Source organism: Anomaloglossus baeobatrachus, chromosome 4 (assembly GCF_048569485.1).
Source record: "Anomaloglossus baeobatrachus isolate aAnoBae1 chromosome 4, aAnoBae1.hap1, whole genome shotgun sequence".
Classification (NCBI taxonomy): Eukaryota; Metazoa; Chordata; class Amphibia; order Anura; family Aromobatidae; genus Anomaloglossus; species Anomaloglossus baeobatrachus.
In genome coordinates, this window is record NC_134356.1 from 689165354 (window position 1) to 689190172 (window position 24819).

A 24819-nucleotide genomic window follows, 5' to 3' on the forward strand; every position below is an offset into this window, starting at 1 on the left:
TAATTGGCAAGCTCAGGCCATTTTTCCAGATTGGAAGCCCAAAATGAGCAAGGGCTCCAGATGCATAATTATAGCATCGATGTTCATTTGGAGATACTACTACATCTGTGTCTCCTCTCCTTTTACTCGTCCAGCTCTTTTGTTTCAGCATATGTACTTGTAATTTTTTCATGTGTTTATGGTGTCTTCTGAGTTGTTTGTCTCCTTTTGGACACCTTAGAAGGTGTTTTCTAGGTGTTTGTATGTGTTTGTGTTTGCCTGCCATTGTTTTCAATGGGGTTCGAAGGTGTTCGACGAATGTTCGTTGAACGTTTGATGAACACATCCGCCGTTCGACGAACCGAACTCGAACACTGGGTGGGTGGCTCATCTCTAGTTACAAGGTCTCCTGTGTGAATGGGGAAAAGGTGTTTTAAGTTTGGTGCTATCACTCACACACTCTCTCATACTGGTCGCTGGAAGTTCATCATGGTTTCTCATGGCAAAAGAATTCTCCGAGGAGCTGAAAAAAAGAATTGTTGTAGCACAAAAAGATGGTCTAGGCTACTAGAAGATTGCCAAAACCCTGAAGCTGCACTGCAGCATGGTGGCCAAGTCCATACAGCAGTTTATCAAGAAAGGTTTCACTCAGAACAGGCCTCACTATGGTCATCCATTGAAGTTGAGTGCATGTGCTCAGTGTCATATCCAGAGGTTGTGTTTTTAAAATAGCTGTATGAGTGCCACCAGCATTGCTGCAGAGGTTACATGGATGGTGGTTCAGGGGTGTCAGTGCTCAGAATATGCACTGCAAACTACATGAAATTGGTTTGCAAGGCTGACATTCCAAAAGAAACCCTCTTCAAATGATGATACACGAGAAAGCCCGCAAACAGTTTGCTGAAGGTAAACACACTAAAGATATTAATGCCCCCGTCACACTTAAGGGGGCTTTACACGGTAGCGATATCGCTAGCAATTTCTAGCGATAGCGAGCGTGTAAGTACCCGCCCCCGTCGTGCATGCGATTGTTATCGCTGCCGTAGCGAACATTATCGGCTACGGCAGCGTCACACGCACTTACCTGGTCGGCGGCGTCGCTGTGACTGCCGAACAATCCCTCCTTCAAGGGGGAGGGACATTCGGCATCACAGCGACGTCAACGCAACGTCACTAAGCGGCCAGCCAATCAAAGCGGAGGGGCGTAGATGAGCAGGACGTAACATCCGCCCACCTCTTCCTTCTGCATTATGGCCGGCAGCAGGTAAGGAGACGTTCCTCGCTCCTGCGGTGTCCACACATAGCGATGTGTGCTGCCGCATGAGCGATGAACCACCTGGATAAACAACCCTTACCGATTTTTGAGTTTGGGACGACCTCTCCATGGTGAACGATTTTCACCATTTTTGAGGTCGCTTAAGGTCGCTGGTCAGTGTCACACGCTGCGATATCGTTAATGAAGCCGGATGTGCGTCACTAACAACGTGACCCCGACGATAAAACATTAACGATATCGTAGCGTGTAAAGCCCCCTTTAGTGATGTCGTTAGCGAGATCGCTGAAACACCACAGGTTTTGTGACGCAACAGAGACCTTGCTAGTGATCTCGCTATTTGTGAAACATAGCAGCGACCGCCCCCCTGCTGCAATATCGACGATTGTACATGAACCTCCTTGTTCATTTTTTGATGGTTGGTGTCCTGCTGGGCAGCATGCATCACTGTGTTTTTTGCTTTGTCTTTTCAATGCCTATCAGAATAAATGCTGTGTAACAGGGTCCCAACGACCGCCGAGGATTGCCGTATCGTTGCTGTGTCGTTACTTAGATTGGCCGGCTTGCCAGCTCACTGGCGACTATGTAGCGACGTACCAGCGATCCTGACCATTAATGGATGTGTGCTGAGTTATTTAGACAGCATCACATTTACACTGTATACAAGCTGCACATTGAAACTGCACATTATATCAAAGTGCAATATCTTCAGTGTTATAAAATAAAATGGTAAAATATTTAAAAAAATGAGAGGGTGGTACTCACTTTTTTTACAGTTAAAATATATATATATATGGATATATATATATATATAGATATATATATATATATATATGTATATATAAAAAGCTGAATGTGTGTATGTGTGTGTGTGTATGTCCGGGGATTGGCATCTGCACTGTCGCAGCTACAGCCACAAAATTTTGCACACTCACACTTCTGGTCCCCGAGAGCATCATAGGCTATGTTTTGAGGGGAAATTTTAACCCCCGCTCTTTACAGTTATTCACCAAAAAACCTGCCTCCATTAAAGCGAATAGAGCTGGGAGCCACAGTGCAGCCAGAACTTCAGAAGAATGCGCAGCCACGCCCTTATATGGAATGTTGGCGTGTCACAATGCAGCCAGGGAAAGAGACAGACACAGACAAGGAAAGAAACAGACATAGACAGGGTAAGAGACAGACACAAAGAGACAGACACAGTCAAAGAGACAGACTGACAGGGAAAGAGACAGACAGGGAAAGAGAGGGAAAGAGAGAGACAGGTTAAGAGACATACAAAGACAGGTAAAGAGACAGACACAGACAAAGAGACAGAGACAGACACAGGGAAACAGACAGAAAGGGAAAGAGAGGAAAGAGACAGACAGAAAAAGAGAGGGAAAGAGACAGACAGGGAAAAAGACAGAGATAGATAGATAGACAAGGAAAGAGATAGATAGACAGACAGACAGGGAAAGAGATTGAGACAGGTGGAGAAAGAGACAGAGACAGTCAGAGACAGACAGGGAAAGAGACAGACAGACAAAGAGATAGAGATAGAGAGAGAGACAGAGAGATATATATACAGAGGTGGAGAAAGACAGAGAATGGGAGAGAAACAGCGAGACAGCTACCTATTAACCCGGGTGAAGCCGGGTAGTACAGCTAGTATATATATATATATATATACACACACATGATCAAAGTTGTTGCTTTAATGTATGAAAAACCCACAATGGTTACAGACATAACTTGAATCTGACAAAAGTAATAATAAATAAAAAAATCTATGAAAATGAAGAAATGAAAGTCAGACATTGCTGCTTTTCTGCTTCCACAATTTTTTTTAAAAAAAAATAAAACACATGAAATAAGCCTGGACAGAAATGATGGTACTCCTGAAAATAATGGTCAAAAGGGACATGTTAAATCAAGGTGTGTCCACTAAATAGAATCACAGGTGTGTACAATCTTGTAATCAGTCAGTGGACCTGTATATAGGGCTACAGATACTCACTGTGCTGTTTGGTGACATGGTGTGTACCACACTCAACATGGACCAGAGGAAGTGAAGGAAAGAGTTGTCTTAGGTGATTAGAAAGAAAATTATAGACAAGCATTTTAAAGGTAAAGGTTATAACACCATCTCTAAGCTGCTTGATGTTCCTGTGAGTACAGTTGCACATATTATTCCGAAATTTAACATCCATGAGACCATAACCAACCTCACTGGACGTGGCCAAAGGAAATGAATTGATGGCAAATCAAAGAGACGGATAATATGACTGGTAACAAAAGAGCTCAAAAAAACTTCTAAACAGATTAAAGGTGAACTTCAAGCTCAAGGAACATTAGTGTCACGTCGCACCATGCGTTGTTGTGTGAGCCAAAGTGGACTTCATGGGAGACGACCAAGGAGGACATCATTGTTGAGAACAAATCATAAAGTCAGAATGGAATTTGTCAACCTATATGTTGACAAGCCACAGAGTGTCTGGGGGAATGTCCTATGGACAGATGAGACAAAAATTAAACTTTTTGGCAAGGCACATCCGCTTAATCTTCACAGATGGAAAAATGAAGCATATCAAGAAAAAAATACTGTCCCTACTGTGAAACATGGAGGAAGCTCTGTTATGTTCTGGGGCTGCTGTGCTGCATCTGGCACATGGGGGTCTTGAATCTGTGCAGGATATAATGAAATCTCAAGATTATCAAGGGGTTCTAGAGAGAAATGTGCTGCCGAGTGTCAGAAAGCTTGGTCTCAGTCACAGGTCGTGGGTCTTGCAACAGGATGATGACCAAACACACACAGCTAAAAATATCCAAAAAGGGCTAAAAGGAAAACATTGGACTATTCTAAAGTGGCTTCTTTGAGCCCTGACCTACATACTATAGATCATTTTTGGAAAGAGCTGAAACATGACGTCTAGAAAAGGCAACCTTCAAACACAGGACAACTGGAGCAGTTTACTCTTAAGGAGTCGCCAAATACCTGTGGAGAGCAGCAGAAATCTCATTGACAGTTACAGGAATCGTTTGATTGCAGTGATTGCCTCAAAAGGTTGTGCATCAAAATATTAAGTTAAGGAGGAGAAGGAAGAGGGGGAGGAAGAGGAGGAGGAGGAGGGGGAGGAGGAGGAGAAGAAGGAGGAGAAGGAAGGGGAGGAGGAGGAGAAGGAAGGGGAGGAGGAGGAGGAGAAGGAGGAGGAGAAGGAAGGAGAGGAGGAGGAGAAGGAAGGGGGAGGAGGAGGGGGAGGAGAAGGAAGGGGAGGAGGAGGGGGAGGAGAAGGAGGAGGAGGAGGAGGGGGGAGGAGGAGAGAAGGAAGGGGAGGAGGAGGAGGAGGAAGGAAGGGGGAGGAGGAGGAGGAGAAAGAGGAGGAGAAGGAATGGGAGGAGGAGGAGAAGGAAGGGCAGGAGGAGGGGGAGGAGGAGGAGGAGGTGGAGGAGAAGGAAGGGGAGGAGGAGGAGAAGGAAGGGGAGGAGGAGGGGGGATGAGAAGGAAGGGGAGGAGGAGGGGGAGGGGAAGGAGGAGGAGGAGGGGGAGGAGAAGGAGGAGATGGAGAAGAAGGGCACCATCATTTCTGTCTAGGCTAATTTTATGAGTTTTATATTTTAAAAAATTCTGTGAGAACATAAAAGCAGCAATGTCTGACTATTATGGGTTTTTTCGATCATTAAACGAGTGAGTACAAAATAATTTTGACTACGTGGGTATATAAATGTACCATGCTATCTTTTCACTACTGCTCAAAAGCCTTCCTTCCATGGCATCTGTCATTTTCTTAATTAACAATTAACTTTTTGGTCACCCCTACTACAGCCTAAAAGATACTAGTCAGAAAGATGAACTTTTTTTCCTTCACTATTAGTTATTGATGTGCGAGCAGTAAAATGCTTTAGCTACTCGAGCTGAGCAATTTCTAATGCTTGTGTGTGTCATCTCGATTAACGCTCATAATGGAAGTCAACAGGAAACTCAAGCATTTTTCCAGCAGACCCTTTGGGAGGTTTGTGGGGGGGCCCGGTAATGAATGAAATGGATGAAAAACACAATTGAAATCCTGTAGAATGGGAACAGCATGGGGAAGACACCTAGACACAGCTCTTACTTCCAAGTCACTACTGAAAACAATGTTGACCGAGTATTACGCCACTTAAAGGACTGACAAGAAAACGTACAAAACTGAAGATAAAATTGATTTTAATGGTCACAATGTTAGGAAACATTCTTTCCTGTATAATGACATGATTTTAGGTGAAAATTTAACTAGCGAAAAATTGCCCCCTCCACCCATGTAGCTATATTCACAGTTAGTGTTCTTTCAAAAGCGCAGCAATTTCACGGATGTGTCACGGGTGACAGACAGTCATGTTGTTTCTGGCATTAGAAGGTCACAGCGTTTGGTTGCGCAAAATTCTCCCTGACTTTCTATTATTTCTGCTGTTAGTATTCATTGTACTAGGTAGCTTTCCTGCTGAGTTTTCATCTCTTCCCCTTAAGGACCCCTTTGGGACCTAACGGAGTCCTTCTTCCATCCAGCCTCTGATTGTCAGTGTTCTATATGTGCTTAAATCCTCCCATCTTCCCTGGAATTCTGCTGGTGATATTATTCAGATCAGTCAAGCTCTGGTTGCAAGCAGGTGACTTGTACTCATCTTTAGTATTGTTGCTGCAACTTTTTTGAAATTCTACCTGAGTCATCTGTGGAAAAGTAGTTCATGCATTTTCTACCTGTGTCCTCCTTGTGTCTTCTCTAGTGTCTAGTAGAGGTTGCTATAGAGCTCATCCCATCCATTCCTTATTTAGGATCCAGCAATAGGGATAGCTAGGGTTAGGTATCTGGCTCAGTGCATAGGTTCGGAACCTATCTAGGGTGGTAAGGGACCCCAGGGCCAGTAGTAGGTTTTGTCCGGGGTTGCCATTTCCTCCTTCTCTTGACTCAGGGTTTCCTTTCGCCATTCACTTGGTACTTTCCCGTACCTAGGGTGACAAGCAGTTTCCCATTTCAGTCAAGAAAAATAAACAATCATGTTCCTTATCTTTAGGAAATCTCATCGCGTTTGCTGGGATTGTAAACTCAGCTTTTGTGTTTGCTGGGCTTGTAAAGTCAGCTTTTAATCTGCATCAAACTATATATTTTTTTCCCTTTTAATACTTTCACCACAGAAAAAGTAGAAAAGTTTAGAGTTTGTGGGACAGAAATAAACTGACAAACAAGATTGTAAACCTGGAAAATAAATTGTAATGATCCATTAGTCGGTCATGAATGGGTACAGTTGTAAAATCTCATCCTACAGTGGGGAAAAAAGTATTTAGTCAGCCCCCAATTGTGCAAGTTCTCCCATTTAAAAATATGAGATTTGCCTGTAATTGGCATCATAGGTGACCACAACTATGAGAGACAGAATGAGAAAACAAATCCAGAAAATCACCGCATCTGATTTTGCAAGATTTTATTTGCAAATTATGAAGGAAAATAATTATTTAGTCATCTAAAAACATGCAAGATTTCTGGCTCTCACAGACCTGTAACTTCTTCTGTAAGAGGCTCCTCTGTCCTCCTGTAGTAATAGCACCTATTTGAACTTATCAGTATAAAAGACACCTGTCCACAACCTCAAACAGTCAAACTCCACTATAGTGAAGACAAAAGAGCTGTCGAAAAAAACCAGAAACAAAATTGTAACCCTCCACCAGGCTGGGAAGACTGAATCTGCAATCGGCAAGCAGCTTGGTGTGATGAAATCAACTGTGGAGCAATAGTAAGAAAATGGAAGACAAACAAGACCACTGATAATCTCCCTTGATCTGGGGCTCCATGCAAGATTTCACCCCGTGGGTAGTGATGGGTGAACCCCCCGATATTCGGGATCGGGAGCCTCACCCGAACGTTTTGTAAAGTTCAAGTTCGGGTTCTGACATAACGCAAACTTACGTCCGAACACCGAACTTGGGCTTTACAGTTATATGATGGGGTGAGGGGCTGTAAAATAAAGAATATAGTTAACAATAAACATTGTCATTATACTCACAGGTCCCGTGACGTGTCCTGCAGACTCTGTCTGCCATCGCTTCTGCTTCTGAGTCCGATCATTGCTGTACCCCGGGGTAACTCCAACTGACTAAAAAGACCTTAAATGACATCATAGCCATGTTACCAGTCAGGTGTGAATGCTGTATTACCTCATTGGTTACAGACTGGTCACATATCTATGACATCATGCAGCGTCCTTTAGTGTCAGTAGAAGTTACAGGGGGGCACAGCTGACCGACTCACCTATGCACTCGGGTGAAGTCTCTGACTAGTTTCAGCTGAGTCTGTGTGAGCAGACATGTTTGTCTCCTCCACAGATGTAGCAGAGCTAAAGATGGTCACCTGCCTTTGGACTACGTCGGAGGTTTTTTTTTTGAGTAATAAAGATGGAATCCTAAATGTATTCTGTTTTATTTCTAATAAAATATTTTTTTTTCTCTGTGTTAGTGTTTTATTTTACTGTTAAAATAACAGACAACCACAGACGCTGTCACAGATTGGGCATCTGTCATTGGATGCTGGAGTAACCTGAAACCAGCCCATACATTCTAGCATCTAAACACATGAAGTAGAGTCAAAATAAATAATTTAAAAAAATGACTTAGCGCTCTGCGGTATTTTTGATACTCAATGCAGATGAAGAGGATGGCTATGGGCTGCCAGCCCCTTCTGCCTGGCTTTACCTTGGCTGGCAATCAAAATACAGGAAAGCCCATTAATTTTATTTTTTTTAAATATTTGAAAAATAATTTATAAAACAATGTGTGGGCTCCTGCCGTATTTTGATCGCCACTCAGGTAAAACCAGGCAGCTGGGATTCCTTGGAAATGGCGCACTGTTTCTTAGCGCCATTTTCAGGTGCTTTACCCAGCTCGTCCAGCGGTTCTGATAGTGGTAGAACACTGGTTAATAAGGGGGTTAATACCAGCTTTGTATTCTCAGTTGGTACTAAGCCCGAAATTCATGGTGTCATGACAAATTAGACATGGACACCATGAATTTCTATTAAACAGTAAAAGAAAAACACAACATAGTGAATTTTTTTTTCATTAGAAATAAAACAAAAAAAATGTAGAGACTTCATCTTTATTATAAATAATCCTCAGTCCGATGTAGTCCACAGGGAAAGCAATGTCAGCTCCGCTTCATCACTCCTCAAAGACAGCGTCTATACAGAGTGAGAAGCAGGCTGACACTGAGGCCGGAGTTCCACTTGTGTATGACCCATGCAGTCGCTCGCATCAGCATCACCCAGCACGGACTGACACTCTCCGGACTGATCCTGTTTGGAGAGTGTGTGTTGTACCGAGTGATGTGATGCGAGACTTGCACAGTGACAGTCAAAGTTCAATCGAGTCCATGAGCCAAGGTCACCGTGAACATGGCTGAAAACAGCCGAAGACTGCTGATTGAAGAGCAGTGCAGAGAATACCCCTGGAAGTTAACAGGACCTGCCATGACATCATAGCTATGTGACCAGTCTAACCCAATGTCTTTACAACATTCACACCAGACTGGTCACATGGCTATGACATCAAGGAAGGTACTGTAAGTCAGAGGTGGTTAGCGGGAGGGCACAGCAATGATCAGACACGGAAGCAGAATCAGCCAGGAGACTTTCTGCAGGACGCGTCATGCGACCTGTATGTATGATCATAATTTTCTTTACTAATGTGCTTTTTTTACAGCACCTGGACCTGAACTGTAACAGGAACTGTAACACAAAGATTATAGAAAGCTTGTGTTCGGGGTCGTGTGTATAAATACTATGTGTTCGGTATGAACCCCAAACTTTACAGCTTGGTTTCGCCCATCATCACCCGTGGGGTCAAAATGATCACAAGAACGGTGAGCAAAAATCCCAGAACCAAATGCGAGACCTAGTGAATGACCTGCATAGAGTTTGGACCACTGTAACAAAGGCTACCATCAGTAATAGACTACGCCACCAGGGACTCAGATCCTGAAGTGCCAGATGTGGACAGTATTGGGAGAATGTCATATGGTTTGATGAAACCAAAGTAGAACTGTTTGTAGGAGACAGAATGCTAAGTTGCCTTTAAAGAACACCATGCCTACTGTGTAGCATGGGGGTGGCAACATCATGCTTTGGGGCTGTTTCTCTGCAAAGGGATCAGGACGACTGAAGCATGTACATAAATAAATGAATGGGGCCATGTATCATGAGATTTTGAGTGCAAACCTCCTTCCTTCAGCAAGGGCATTGAAGATGAAACATGGCAGGCTCTTTCAGCATGATAATGATCCCAAGCACACCGCCAAGGCAACGAAGGAGAGGCTTCATAAGAAGCATATGAAGATCCTGGAGTGGCCTAGCCAGTCTTTAGCTCTCATCCTCATAGAAAACATTTGGAGGGAGTTAAAAGTCCATGTTGACCAGCGACAGGCCCAAAACATCACGGCTCTAGAGTAGATCTGTGGTGCCCTGGACAAGCCAGGGGCCACAGGTAACAACACACACACACCCCCACCCGTTCACAGCAGACATCCCCAGTGAGACCTGGTTTCTTCCTCGGGTTCAGACAGACACACCAGGTGGGCGGAGGCAGGCAGATGGAGACGCCCACCCAGGAGTCTAGCTGGTCTGAGGCAGGAAACAGGTCCAGACAAGTCCAGGAGAGGAAGAGAGAGGAGGTCTGCAGAGAGGCAGATGCAGACTGGGGCCTAGGTTGGAGCCTAGGGCCCTCGTGCAGCAGTCAGGTAGATGGTAGTGGCCGTCTGTGAGAGCCGGGAAGACAGTCTGGTGGAACCGTAGGTAGTTGGGGCTGGGCGGTGGCCCACCGGTACTGAACCGGGGAGCCAGCTGGAAACCGGAGCGCAGGAGGAGCGTACGGAAGGTGCAGGAAAGGACTTACATTACCAACGTGGGGTCAGGGGAAAACAACAGCAGCCGTCTGTGGGACCCGTCCATCCAGCCGTTTGTTTGATCAGAGACTCCGTGTGTGTCACTGGCTGAGTGAGTACCACCGTGCCGTGCGGCACAGCGCTGCCCCTGCGACCCTGCACCTCACCAGGCCCCGTAACCCGCCTGCCATCCACCCCTACCCCATCACCGGGCCCCGGGACAACCAACCCCCTACCCACGGAGGGGAGAACTAACAAAGCTGCTCCCTGTCACCGCTCCCGGGATTCCCCGTACAGAGCAGCGGTGGTGTCACCAAAATCACCACAACCGTGGGTGGCGTAACGGACAATAAGTCCCCGGGATCCGGCCCACTGCTCGAGCCACCACCGAGCAGCAGTGGCAGCCGCAGCAGCAGCGGCTGGACCCGAGCAGTGGGAGAGCGCGGCGTCCCCTCCTCCGCCCGCGACAGATCTGCATGGAGGAATGGGCTAGCATACCACCAACAGTTTGTGTCAACCTTGTGAAGACTTACAAAAAAGGTTTCTCCTTTGTCATTGCCAACAAAGGATATACAGTTAGGTCCAGAAATATTTGGACAGTGACAGAAGTTTTGTTATTTTAGCTGTTTACAAAACCATGTTCAGCAATACAATTCTATATATAATATGGGCTGAAAGTGCACACTCCCAGCTGCAATATGAGAGTTTTCACATCCAAATCGGAGAAATGGTTTAGGAATCATAGGTCTGTAATGCATAGCCTCCTCTTTTTCAAGGGACCAAAAGTAATTGGACAAGGGACTCTAAGGGCTGCAATTAACTCTGAAGGCGTCTCCCTCGTTAACCTGTAATCAATGAAGTAGTTAAAAGATCTGGGGTTGATTACAGGTGTGTGGTTTTGTACTTGGAAGCTGTTGCTGTGACCAGACAACATGCGGTCTAAGGAACTCTCAATTGAGGTGAAGCAGAACATCCCGAGGCTGAAAAAAAAGAAAAAATCCATCAGAGAGATAGCAGACATGCTTGGAGTAGCAAAATCAACAGTCGGGTACATTCTGAGAAAAAAGGAATTGACTGGTGAGCTTGGGAACTCAAAAAGGCCTGGGCGTCCACGGATGACAACAGTGGTGGATGATCGCCACATACTTTCTTTGGTGAAGAAGAACCCATTCACAACATCAACTGAAGTCCAGAACACTCTCAGTGAAGTAGGTGTATCTGTCTCTAAGTCAACAGTAAAGAGAAGACTCCATGAAAGTAAATACAAAGGGTTCACATCTAGATGCAAACCATTCATCAATTCCAAAAATAGACAGGCCAGAGTTAAATTTGCTGAAAAACACCTCATGAAGCCAGCTCAGTTCTGGAAAAGTATTCTATGGACAGATGAGACAAAGATCAACCTGTACCAGAATGATGGGAAGAAAAAAGTTTGGAGAAGAAAGGGAACGGCACATGATCCAAGGCACACCACATCCTCTGTAAAACATGGTGGAGGCAATGTGATGGCATGGGCATGCATGGCTTTCAATGGCACTGGGTCACTTGTGTTTATTGATGACATAACAGCAGACAAGAGTAGCTGGATGAATTCTGAAGTGTACCGGGATATACTTTCAGCCCAGATTCAGCCAAATGCCGCAAAGTTGATTGGACGGCGCTTCATAGTACAGATGGACAATGACCCCAAGCATACAGCCAAAGCTACCCAGGAGTTCATGAGTGCAAAAAAGTGGAACATTCTGCAATGGCCAAGTCAATCACCAGATCTTAACCCAATTGAGCATGCATTTCACTTGCTCAAATCCAGACTTAAGACGGAAAGACCCACAAAAAAACAAGACCTGAAGGCTGCGGCTGTAAAGGCCTGGCAAAGCATTAAGAAGGAGGAAACCCAGCGTTTGGTGATGTCCATGGGTTCCAGACTTAAGGCAGTGATTGCCGCCAAAGGATTCGCAACAAAATATTGAAAATAAAAATATTTTGTTTGGGTTTGGTTTATTTGTCCAATTACTTTTGACCTCCTAAAATGTGGAGTGTTTGTAAAGAAATGTGTACAATTCCTACAATTTCTATCAGATATTTTTGTTCAAACCTTCAAATTAAACGTTACAATCTGCACTTGAATTCTGTTGTAGAGGTTTCATTTCAAATCCAATGTGGTGGCATGCAGAGCCCAACTCGCCAAAATTGTGTCACTGGCCAAAGATTTCTGGACCTAACTGTATAACTAAATATTGAGATGAACTTTTGTTATTCACCAAATACTTATTTTCCACTATAATTTTCAAAATAAAATCTTGTCAAATCAGAGAAGGTGATTTTCTGGATTTGTTTTCTCATTTTGTCTCTCATAGTTGTGGTCAATTACAGGCAAATCTCATCTTTATAAGGGAGAGAACTTGCACAATTGGTGGTTGACTAAATACTTTTTTTCCCCACTGTATTTGTTGACTTGACAAAACTTTGTATTCTAAACTTTATTTTCTTTCACCTTTTGTCATTTTTCCAGCTGGTTTCCCAGTGGACATAGCTTGTTTCATTTTCTCATCTATAAAAGGGAAACCAGTGATTATACACTTGTTTCACAGACCAGGAAAAAGATTTGCTTTTCTTCTCAAGCACTATTTTGCTGTGTGTGTGTATATGAAATATTATTTTACCAAAAAATTCTAAAAAACAAAGGTAAGTGACCACAAGAATGCAGAAGATCAACCGAGGTCTAGTGTGATGCAAGTATAGCAGAGCTATAGCCGGCTGATAGAGGAGAAATTTACTGACGTGTAAGTATAGCAGAGCTATAGCCAGGTGATAGAGGAGAAATTGTCTGACATGCAAGTATAGCAGAGCTATAGCCGGCTGATAGCGGAGAAATTTACTGACGTGTAAGTATAGCAGAGCTATAGCCGGCTGATAGAGGAGAAATTGACTGACATGTAAGTATAGCAGAGCTATAGCCGGCTGATAGAGGAGAAATTGTCTGACATGTAAGTATAGCAGAGCTATAGCCGGCTAATAGAGGAGAAATTGTCTGACATGTAAGTATAGCAGAGCTATAGCCGGCTGATAGAGGAGGAATTGTCTGACATGTAAGTATAGCAGAGCTATAGCCGGCTGATAGAGGAGAAATTGACTGACATGTAAGTATAGCAGAGCTATAGCCGGCTGATAGAGGAGAAATTGTCTGACATGTAAGTATAGCAGAGCTATAGCCGGCTGATAGAGGAGAAATTGTCTGACATGTAAGTATAGCAGAGCTATAGCCGGCTAATAGAGGAGAAATTGACTGACATGTATGTATAGCAGAGCTATAGCCGGCTGATAGAGGAGAAATTGTCTGACATGTCAGTATAGCAGAGCTATAGCCGGCTGATAGAGGAGAAATTGTCTGACATGTAAGTATAGCAGAGCTATAGCCGGCTGATAGAGGAGAAATTGTCTGACATGTAAGTATAGCAGAGCTATAGCCGGCTAATAGAGGAGAAATTGTCTGACATGTAAGTATAGCAGAGCTATAGCCGGCTGATAGAGGAGAAATTGTCTGACATGTAAGTATAGCAGAGTTATAGCCAGCTGATAGAGGGGAAATTGACTGACATGTATGTATAGCAGAGCTATAGCCGGCTGATAGAGGAGAAATTGTCTGACATGTAAGTATAGCAGAGCTATAGCCGGCTGATAGAGGAGAAATTGTCTGACATGTAAGTATAGCAGAGCTATAGCCGGCTGATAGAGGAGAAATTGTCTGACATGTAAGTATAGCAGAGCTATAGCCGGCTGATAGAGGAGAAATTGTCTGACATGTAAGTATAGCAGAGCTATAGCCGGCTGATAGAGGAGAAATTGACTGACATGTAAGTATAGCAGAGCTATAGCCGGCTGATAGAGGAGAAATTGTCTGACATGTAAGTATAGCAGAGCTATAGCCGGCCGATAGAGGGGAAATTGTCTGACATGTAAGTATAGCAGAGCTATAGCCGGCTGATAGAGGAGAAATTGTCTGACATGTAAGTATAGCAGAGCTATAGCCGGCTGATAGAGGAGAAATTGTCTGACATGTAAGTATAGCAGAGCTATAGCCGGCCGATAGAGGGGAAATTGTCTGACATGTAAGTATAGCAGAGCTATAGCCGGCTGATAGAGGAGAAATTGTCTGACATGTAAGTATAGCAGAGCTATAGCCGGCTGATAGAGGAGGAATTGATTAACATGTAAGTATAGCAAAGCTATAGCCGGCCGATAGAGGGGAAATTGTCTGACATGTAAGTATAGCAGAGCTATAGCCGGCTGATAGAGGAGGAATTGATTAACATGTAAGTATAGCAGAGCTATAGCCGGCCGATAGAGGGGAAATTGTCTGACATGTAAGTATAGCAGAGCTATAGCCGGCTGATAGAGGAGGAATTGTCTGACATGTAAGTATAGCAGAGCTATAGCCGGCTGATAGAGGAGAAATTGACTGATATGTAAGTATAGCAGAGCTATAGCCGGCTGATAGAGGAGAAATTGTCTGACATGAACAGGGTGCCTATAACTAATTAGTATGAAGCCACCTGGAATCTGTATGACAGAATAGTTTTTAAAGAGTAACCATTGTTCCCCCCCTAATAATCAGTAGTAGACATGAAATAATAATCGTTGTAATAATATCTTATCAGAAGAATCTGCTTCTCTCTCCTCCTGAACTGATTCTTCATATTTGAAAGTTTCAATTAAGGAGTTTTTCGTGAGCACAGACTTTAACATTAGTCAAAGAGAAGATGACAGTTGTCGACCAAAAATTTCTATAGAACCCGCTGCCAAATGTCTGTCGGCCTCCAGCTCCTCCCCTTTCCATAAAGTTTTTAAAGCAGCGGCTGTCCTTTCTGTCTCAGGATTGTAAACCTTTGTCTTCACTCAATATAGATTTTAGCAATTTTACTGATAAACTGAGAGTAAAAGATCAATAATCCTAATGGTGAATTAATCAAATTTCCCTTATAAGATATGTTACAAAGTTGCTTATTTTCATGTGTCCAAATTATTTATGAAATAAAAGTAAAAACAATGATTTGTCGTTAAGCGTACTTTTTCATCGGTACAATTAGAATATTCAATTATAGAAATCTTCAACATTAGAAATTTAACACCAAAAAACTTAAATTTCAGACAAAATTATTAATAAAAAAAGTACACATTATTATTTGATTATTTGTTGTCACTTAACACTTTTAATAACACTGTGTCATTATTTTATTCTCATGTTAAAACTATTTATTTTTCAGTGGTAAAATGCTTTGTTATAATGTTATAATGTTTATTCAATTTGGATTTCTTGGGTGGCCTAACATTGGCATTCTTTCACGGAGAAATATAAATATTTTATGATTTTTTTTTAGGTAATGCATTTCTACAATTTTGCATTAAAGTGAATATTTTACTTTTGCTAAAAAAGTTATTTTATTGTTAATATAACATTCAGTTTTATTAGAATTTTTTTTTTACTTAGAAATATTGCAATAATTATGATTAGCGTGTTTATATTATTTTTACATTTTATTATGCTGTTTTTATTTTATTTTTATTTTTATTTTTATTTTATTTATTTTATTTTTATTTTATTTATTTTTATAAATTTGAAAATACAAAGAAGGTACTAGTTTATTGTTAATATACCATTAAATTTTATGGAAAATGTTTTTTTCTTAGAAATATTTCAACAATTATGATAATTATTGTGTTTATTCTAATTTTAGATTTTAAAGCTCTGCTTTCATTTCAGTTTTTCTATATAAATTTAAAAATACAAAGAAACAATACTAACAGTAATTCTTAATGATTTTTTACCTTTTGTAGGTTATAATTAATATAACATTTAATTTTATTAGAAATTATTTTTTTAATAGAAATATTCCAATAAAGATATTGTGTTTATATAAATTTTAGATTTCAAAGTTCTGTTTTCATTTAATTTTTATGTAAATGTAAAAATACAAAGAAATAATAATGCCAGTCATTTTTTAATAATTTTTACCTTTCGTGGTTTATTGGTAAACTAACATTCAATTTTATTAGATTTTTTTTTAATTAAAAATATTGCAATAATTATGATTATTGTATTTTTAATATTTTTACATTTTAGAATGCTGTTTTTTTCAGGGTTTATCTTTTTATAAATTAAAAAATACAAAGAAGATAGTAGGTTATTGTTAATATAACATTCAATTTTATGGGAAATTATTTTTTTTCTTAGAAATATTTCAACAATTATGATAATTGTGTTTATTCTAATTTTAGATTTTCATTTCAGCTTTTTTTATATACAAAGAAACAATAATATCAGTAAATCTTAATGATTTTTACCTTATGTAGGTTATAATTAATACAACATTCAATTTTATTAGAAAATATTTTTTTTAATAGAAATATTCCAATAAGGATGATTATTGTGTTTATATTAATTTTCGATTTTAAAGTTCTGTTTTTATTAAATTTTTTATATAAATGTAAAAATACAAAGAAACAATAATATCAATGATTTTTAATGATTTGTACCTTTTGTGGTTTATTGCTAATATAACATTCAATTTTATTAGACACTATTTTTTTTATTTTATTACAAACTATTAATTTTTATTAGAAGTATTCCAATAATAATGATAATTGTATTTATCTTATTTTTAGATTTTATCATGCTTTATTTCATTGTTTTATTTTATAAAATTAAAAATACAAGAAAACAATTATATCAGTCATTTTTAATTATTTTTTTTACCTTTCCTAGGTTAATTTTTTCACTGTCAAATTTAGAAAGAATTTTATGCTCAGAATGATTTAACAAGTTTTTAGCAAAATGAATATTAAATCTCACAATTTCAGCGAGTTGACTGAGATTATGCTTTTGGGTTTTCAAAGCTCTCCAGGCGTAAATCTTTTAATCTTTCTTCTCCTGCTGGTCATCTACTGTGTGACTATATGTGTAAACCTGCTCGTCATTCTGGTGGTGTCCTCCAGCCGATCGCTCCACTCTCCCATGTACTTCTTCCTCACACAACTTTCTTTCTCAGATATTCTACTTTCCACAACAATTATGCCCACAATGCTCCATGTTGTGTTGTGTGAAGGAAGTTCTGTATCTTTTGTTGGATGTTTGACTCAATTTTACCTATTTGCAGCCTCTGAAACATTGGAATGTCTTCTTCTGACTGTGATGTCCTATGACAGATATCAGGCTATCTGTAACCCTCTACATTATGCCTTAGTTGTAGACCTTAAATTTTGTCTAAAGGTCATTATTTTATTTTGGATAATAGTTTTTCTTGTAGTTTTCATGTTTTCATTGACAATGAGTTTTTTAGATTTCTGTGGACCAAACATCATTGACCATTTCTTCTGTGATTTGGACCCAATATTAGAACTTTCCTGCTCAGATACATTTATAGTAAAGATGGAAGATGTTATCCTGTTTATACCATTGGCAATTTCTCCATTTACAATTATCATGGTTTCCTATGTGTATATTATCACTACCATACTAAGAATTCCATCGGTGACCGGGAGGCAGAAGACCTTCTCCACCTGCAGTTCTCACTTGACTGTTGTATCTTTGTTTTATTTGTCACTTTTCACCATCTATTTATTTCCAAGTGAAGGAACTAGAAAGAAAATTTTGTCTCTGTTTTATACTGTCTTTACTCCTCTTCTTAACCCTATAATATACAGCCTGAGTAACAAAGAAATTAAGCAAGCTATAGGGAAATTGCTGAGAATTAAGACTTCTATGTTCTAAATATATTCAAGTCTCTAGATATAATTACTGTACTTTTTATTTTATAAGACCGGATTATAAGAAGCACCACAAATTTTAGAGGAGGAAAATAGGAAAAAATAATTTTTAATGTTGAAATGAGGGTCCGTCTTTTAATCCTGGTGCGTCTTAATCTTAATGCTCACCAGGGGGAAGCGGCGGGGGTGGAGTGGCTTAAAATGGTCACAGAAGGCACGGTCAACTACGCTGTGGGCTCAGAGGAGGGGGTGTTGCATCTCAGGAGGCTCAGTGATACTGTGGGCTTGGGGGTGTCATGGCGGTGGGCGCCATTAATCTGCCGGCGGGCTGTCGAGGTGTCAGTGCAGTGGAGCAACTAAGTATGGTCACAGGATGGGGTGTCTTGGCGGCAAATGCAATGGCTCTGTTGAATCACCAATGGTTAATGAGATGGACTTAAAAAAATGGCCTCATGGAGATATATGGAGTTGTGCCCAGTAAACACTGATGCTGCCATCAGTTCCCAAATCTCCCAACACCGGAGATATGATATGATAGAAGATGAAGATATGATATGATAGAAGATGAAGGTAAGTATAAGACTAGGGACAGTAGTCGAAGTGACCAGAAGGTAAGAGTTACCACTGTCAATTAACTGTGCTTACCTTTTATTTTTCCAACACTTACTCTATCCCCATTCTTTAATTTGTCCTTTCAGTTTTTGTTTCACTAATCCTTACTCTCCCTCGCTAGCCCTAAATCCCAGCTCCCGCCAAACAAATAACTATCTTGTGTTCCCCTTTACCTCCCCACCTGGCCTCATCTGCTAACCTGCTCCTAAACCTCAGATCACTCCTATTAAAACAAACAAACAGGCCTGCCCCTCTCTTTCCTTTACCCTCTCTATCTCTCTCTCTCTAAGCTTCCCCTCACTGCTGGCAATATATTTCCCAGTCATGGATTCTCATAGCTAGTACTCCCCAATAATTCTCCCTCCAACCTACTAGAAACTATCACAATCTCTTTTACATTAAACCCATTTCCTTGACGCTTACTCATCCCTTTATCTGGAACATTCTAGAATGCCCAGTTTGTTTGCAATAAACTCCACGTTATTTAAGACTTCTTGACTTCTCACAGTCTACCCTTCCTGGGCCTTAACAACATATGGCTGATATCCTCCAACACAGATTTCTCCACTGTGCTGTGTTACAGCAACCTTCAATTTACCCAGAAACCTTACCCTGGTAATAGACATGGGGGAGTAAGGGATCTTCCACTTTCTAAGGCCTAAAACACACTTCCGCAAAAAAAAGTCCGTATGATACGGTCCGTTTTTCGGGTCCGTGTTCCGTTTTTTTGGGGCGTTTCTCCGGTACGTATGGCATCCGTGTGATGGTGTATGCGAGCCGTGTGTGCGTGTGGAATGTCCGTATTGACATGCAATACGTACGAGTGCAGTCCGTGTGCCGTCCGTTTTTTCAGATACGTATTTTCACACAAATAACCTTGTTAGCCCATTATAATGTGCTCCTGGTGTGTTAAATTGGTCAATTAACTACCCAATTTCTTTAGTTTGCTAAAAAAAAACTTTAAAAACATGGCTCATTCTCACATTAGACACACTCCAAAATGTCTCTCTCCAATGAAGCAACCATGTATTTGCTCTGGTTGATATCTAGGAGATTTGGGGTTAGGCGACATATGATTGAAGAAGAGCCACCACTGGAGAAAAGGATTCACCCCCTTGTGAAGCTCAGGAAAACACATGGGCATTTTAATATTTTATATGTGGAAATGCGGAAATTTCCACCTAAATTCCAAGCCTACTGCCATCTCACCATGAATTCATTTGACAACATCCTTGGCCTTGTGTACCATCGTTTGAAGCATCAGGACACCTCTATGCGCCTCAGCATCTCCCCTGAGGAACGACTGCTGGTGACTTTACGGTAGGTGTTGTCATGTATACTCATGCTTTATCTGTTATTTTGAAATACATGTTAAGTCGCTAAGGCATCATTTTGTTGAAATTATGTAATTTAAAATTAAGGCCTTTGTAGAAAACTTATATTGATCACATAACCATAGTGGAATTTCAAAATAAGATCTGAGAAGTCACATCTACGATTCTATCTCTACAAAAATTAAAGAAACAAGAGGCATAAATCAAACAAGCTTGTTTATTAAACACAAAAATAATTATTTTTCCAATATGGAAAGTAAAGATCACATATGCTTTTCCCAACCAAAGAAATTAAAAAAAAAACAGACACAGTATCTCGCCAGTCATTGGATGATACAAATATTTGGTGTGAAATACAACTTACATGAATAGTCAAAGAAATGTCATGTTTTTATTCTATTTCAGTTACCTAGCAACTGGGCAATCCATCAGCAGTCTGCATTTCGAATTCTTATTGGGAAGGTCCACAATTGGCAAGATTATCCTGCATACCTGCACTGTTCTATGGGAGACCCTTAGGCATCATGTCATGCAGCTGCCTTCAACAAAGGAATGGATGCACATTTCATTAGAATTTTTGGAGAAAACAGCTTTCCCTAATTGTATTGGCGCCATTGACGGAAAACACATTAGAGTGAAGAAACCACCGAACTCTGCATCAAGATATTTTAATTATCATAAGTTTTTTCTGTAGTTATTTTGGCCATGGTAAATACAAACTACTGCTTTTTATTTGCTGATATTGGGGCCTATGACAGTGCCTCAGATGCACGCATTTTCAGAAGCTCACGTTTAGCAAGACGATTAATATCTGATAGTTTAAGTTTGCCTGCACCAAGACCATTGCCTGGTACTAATGGCCCTATTGTCCCTTTTGTAATGGTTGCAGATCAGGGGTTTGCATTGTCTAGGCATTTGATGCGTCCATATCCCAGAAGGGGGCTGGACAGATCAAAAGCCCTATTTAATAGCAAATTGGCCACAGCACGTTGCTATGTTGAACGTGCCTTTGGCATTTTGGCCTCAAGATGGCGCATTTATCAAACCACCATCCAACTCCAACCAACCATCGTCAAGGCTGTCATTAAAGCTACAGTAGTGTTACATAATTACTGTAGATTACATGAAAGCAATGACGAAGACATTGAGGAGTTGCCTGCTTTAAATGCACCATTTGTAGAGAATGGTAGTGTTAGAACCACTGTGTCCACTTCTGGTCTACAAGTGAGGAATCAGTTTAAAGATTATTTTAGTTTAAATTGCCATAGTCATGTATAAGTTTGACATTGTTATAGTTTTTTATCACTTGCTTACATAAGCACAAACACATATGTATTACAAAAGAGAAAATGACCATACATAGGTATAATTTGTGGTTTTTTTGTTGGTTGGTTGTGTTTGTGGTCCCCATAAGCTATTGTGATATAACTATATTGCTATAACATCAGGAATTTTTGTTATTCTAAAAACAGTACTACTGAATGTACATGACTAATAAAAATATGGCATATTGTTTTTGAAAAAATAAGTCCAGAATTACTATTTTACCTATGTATGTATGTTATCTTTTGCAATACACCCTGTATTTTTTTTTTTTTTTACAAACAATTTTGTCAGGGACTTTAGCCCATACAAAACACCATACTTTATTATGCAATAATGTCACGCAAACATAATTTGTTTGACACTATTGGAATACAAGTATGGGACCAGACCATATGCAGATACTGCATAGTGGCTGGATTTTTAATAATATAGGTGTCTGAATGTTAGTGTAGTAGTTTATGTGCGTGCATTTTTTCCCTAAACCCAGTTTATTCTAATGGATGGTCCAAACAACATGTCCAGAGCAAGGCATCAGTCTAACAGGCAGGTATTGTTTTTGAAGTGATAGAGTAATTTCTATTGAATTTTTGTAAAGGAAAACAAAAATATGACCACATGCATATAGAGTAAGTAATGTGTTACATTTTGATATGTTTTCCCACCAGCAATACCCTAGAAAACATACCAAAATGTAAAATAATACATACAATATCACATTATGATTCAACTAAATCCTCTAGGCTACTGATGTTTTCCTGTGTAGGCTCCATTCCATTGACACCTACAGAATATGTTTTGCTGCACAACACTAGATGTTGTAGTGAGTGACTGATCAGTATTTCCACTAGTAACAGTTGTTGTACTTGGAACAAATAATGAGGCTGTAATACTATTGTATGAACTGAGGATTTCGATTGCGTTAGGGCAATGACAACCAGAGACGGGGTCTTGGTGCAAGGACGTTTATAATATGCAACCAACAATATGTACACAAAACAGAACATAAACACAGTAAATACCTGCCAGGTTCGGAGCAAAGGGGAATTCCCGGAGCCGCGCACCGGACTCCCCCAGGGAGACCACCAGGAGCGAACCCCTATACAGGGGCTGTCTGGCGATCACCCCAAAAGGCCTAAATGCGCAGCAGCCGGGACACGAAAGGGCAACAGGTATAGTCCAAAAATGTCCGTACGTGATGTGAGTCCTAGGGTGGATATGAAACGGAAGGAACCGGGCAGAAGTGCTGACCAGAGACGGCAGACGGAGTCCGGGCACAGCTTGATGAGACCAGGTGAAGTCCAGAGCCGGTGACGGGTGTTTCTACAGGATCCAAATAGCAATCAGGAACCAAGAGCAGCAGGGCAGGAGTAGACAGGAAGCAGTATACTCAGGCAACTATACTAAGCTTAGGGACAGGCTTTTAAACAGATGAACAGGAAGTAGGGCAACAGAACAGAAAACTCCATGTTAACAAAGGGCAAGATCCTTCAGAAGAAAACTGGAAATCCCGGAACTCTGAAAGTACTCCCCCCCAGAAACGGCCTCAGGACGAACCAGGGCCAGGCTTGTCCGGGTACCTCCGATGAAACTGAGCAACCTTCTGGGGCGCTCGGATGTTACCCACAGGTTCCCAGGAATCATCCTCGGGGGAGTACCCCTGCCAACGAACCAGATACTGCTGATGGAGCCGGGAGTCAATAATGTCCTCAACCACATACAGCTCCTGGCCATCAACCATCACCGGTGGAGGAGGAGGCACGATACGACCCTGAAACGAATTAGGGGATACCGGTTTCATCAGGGAAATGTAAAAGACCTGGTGTACCTTCAAATTCCGTGGTAGCTTCAGCCGACAGGCCACAGAGCTCAATATCCCGGTGATCTTGAATGGACCAATGAATTTCTGCCCCAGCTTCTGCAAAGGAACACCCAGTTTTAGATTCTTGGTGGATAACCACACCGAGTCCCCTACCGTATACATGGGTGCCTGTTTCCGGTGAGTGTCTGACGACTTCTTATAATGCTCCTGAGTCGAAGACAAAGAGTTCTTCAAAACTTCCAGATTTTGCTGTAGCTCCATCAATCTGTCCTCCTCTGCGGGCACCGAAACTGCTACCGGTGACCTAGGCAAAATACTCGGATGATAACCCAAGTTAGCGAAAAAGGGCGTTACCTTAGTGGAGCTGCTCTGAGTGTTGTTATACGAGAACTCCGCCAAAGGAAGCAGCTTCAACCAATCATCCTGCAGATGGCTGACATAATATCACAGGTACTGCTCCAGGGTTTGATTAGTCCGTTCTGTTTGCCCATTTGTCTGGGGATGGTATGCAGAAGACAAACAGACATCAATATGGAGTGCCGAACAAAACCCTTTCCAGAACTTAGAAGTGAACTGCATGTCCCGGTCAGAGACGATCTCATCCGGTACCCCATGCAACCGAAATATATTCTGGATATCCAAATCCACTGTCTCTGCAGCTGAGGGAAGATCGGTACATGGAATAAAGTGAGCAGCCTTTGTCAACCGATCCACTACCACCAAAATGGTATTGTAACCGCCCGAGATGGGCAACTCCACAATAAAATCCATTGAGATGGATCCCCAAGGGCGAGATGGCATGGGTAACGGTTGAAGGAGTCCCGTAGGAGCCACACGAGGGAACTTGCACCAGGCACAAACTACACATGAGTGGACATAGTCTTTCACATCCTTTAAACAGGTAGGCCACCAGAAAAAACGACTCAAAAATTCCTGCGTCTTCTGTACCCCCCTATGACCTGCCAACACGAAGTCATGGACCAACTTAAGAACCCGAAGTCTTACAGCCTCCGGGACATAAATACATCGCTCTCTCAACCACACACCATTCCGAAGGACGAATGACATCATTCGGGGGGGCAGCAAGAAATACGTCACCATCAAAGGTCAGCTTGATGTCCTTCCACAAGTCCTGGTCCCGGATTACTCCAACAAAATTGGCATCTGATAAAACGGTCTGAGACGGGGTTCCAGGCACGGAGTCCATTTCGTGGATTCGGGATAAGGCATCAGCTTTCCCATTACGTGACCCTGGACGGTACGTGACGATAAAATTGAACTGGTTAAGGAACAGGCTCCAACGGGCTTGCCGTGGAGACAGGCATCTGGCAGATTTAAGGAATTCCAGGTTACGATGGTCTGTGAGAACTACTACTTGTTGCTCTGCTCCATGTAAGTGGTGTCTCCATTCCTTAAAAGCAGAAATAATTGCCAACAATTCCTTGTCCGCAATGTCATAGTTCTTTTCTGCAGGGGACAACCGGCAAGAAAAGAAGGCACATGGGTGCAAGAGACTCTTGTCCCCAGTCCTCTGTGAAAGGATAGCCCCTAATGCATAATCAGAAGCATCGACTTCCACAATAAAAGGGAGTGCGGGATTCGGGTGTTTTAGTATTGGCGCTGAAGTAAAACAAACCTTGAGACAATTGAAAGCTTCCTGGGCCTGGGCGGACAACACGAACTTCTGCCCCTTTTTGGTTAACAGGGTGATAGGACAAACGATCTCTGAAAAGTTGCGGATAAAGCGTCTGTAAAAATTAGCAAAACCGACAAAGCGTTGTACCTCCTTGATGTTTCCCGGTTCCGGCCAGTCTACAATTGCCCGTA

At 41.5% G+C, this 24819-nt stretch overlaps 1 protein-coding gene across 1 annotated transcript in view; it reads left to right on the top strand.

Moving 5' to 3' along the window:
• LOC142302915 (olfactory receptor 5P64-like) overlaps window positions 1-17905 on the top strand; it is a 53981-nt gene extending 36076 nt beyond the window's left edge. Inside the window, exon 2 of the mRNA XM_075344019.1 lies at window positions 16959-17905. Coding sequence (XP_075200134.1) covers window positions 16959-17905 — 947 coding nt within the window. The remainder of the gene's footprint in view (window positions 1-16958) is intronic.
• Window positions 17906-24819: the final 6914 nt, after the last annotated feature.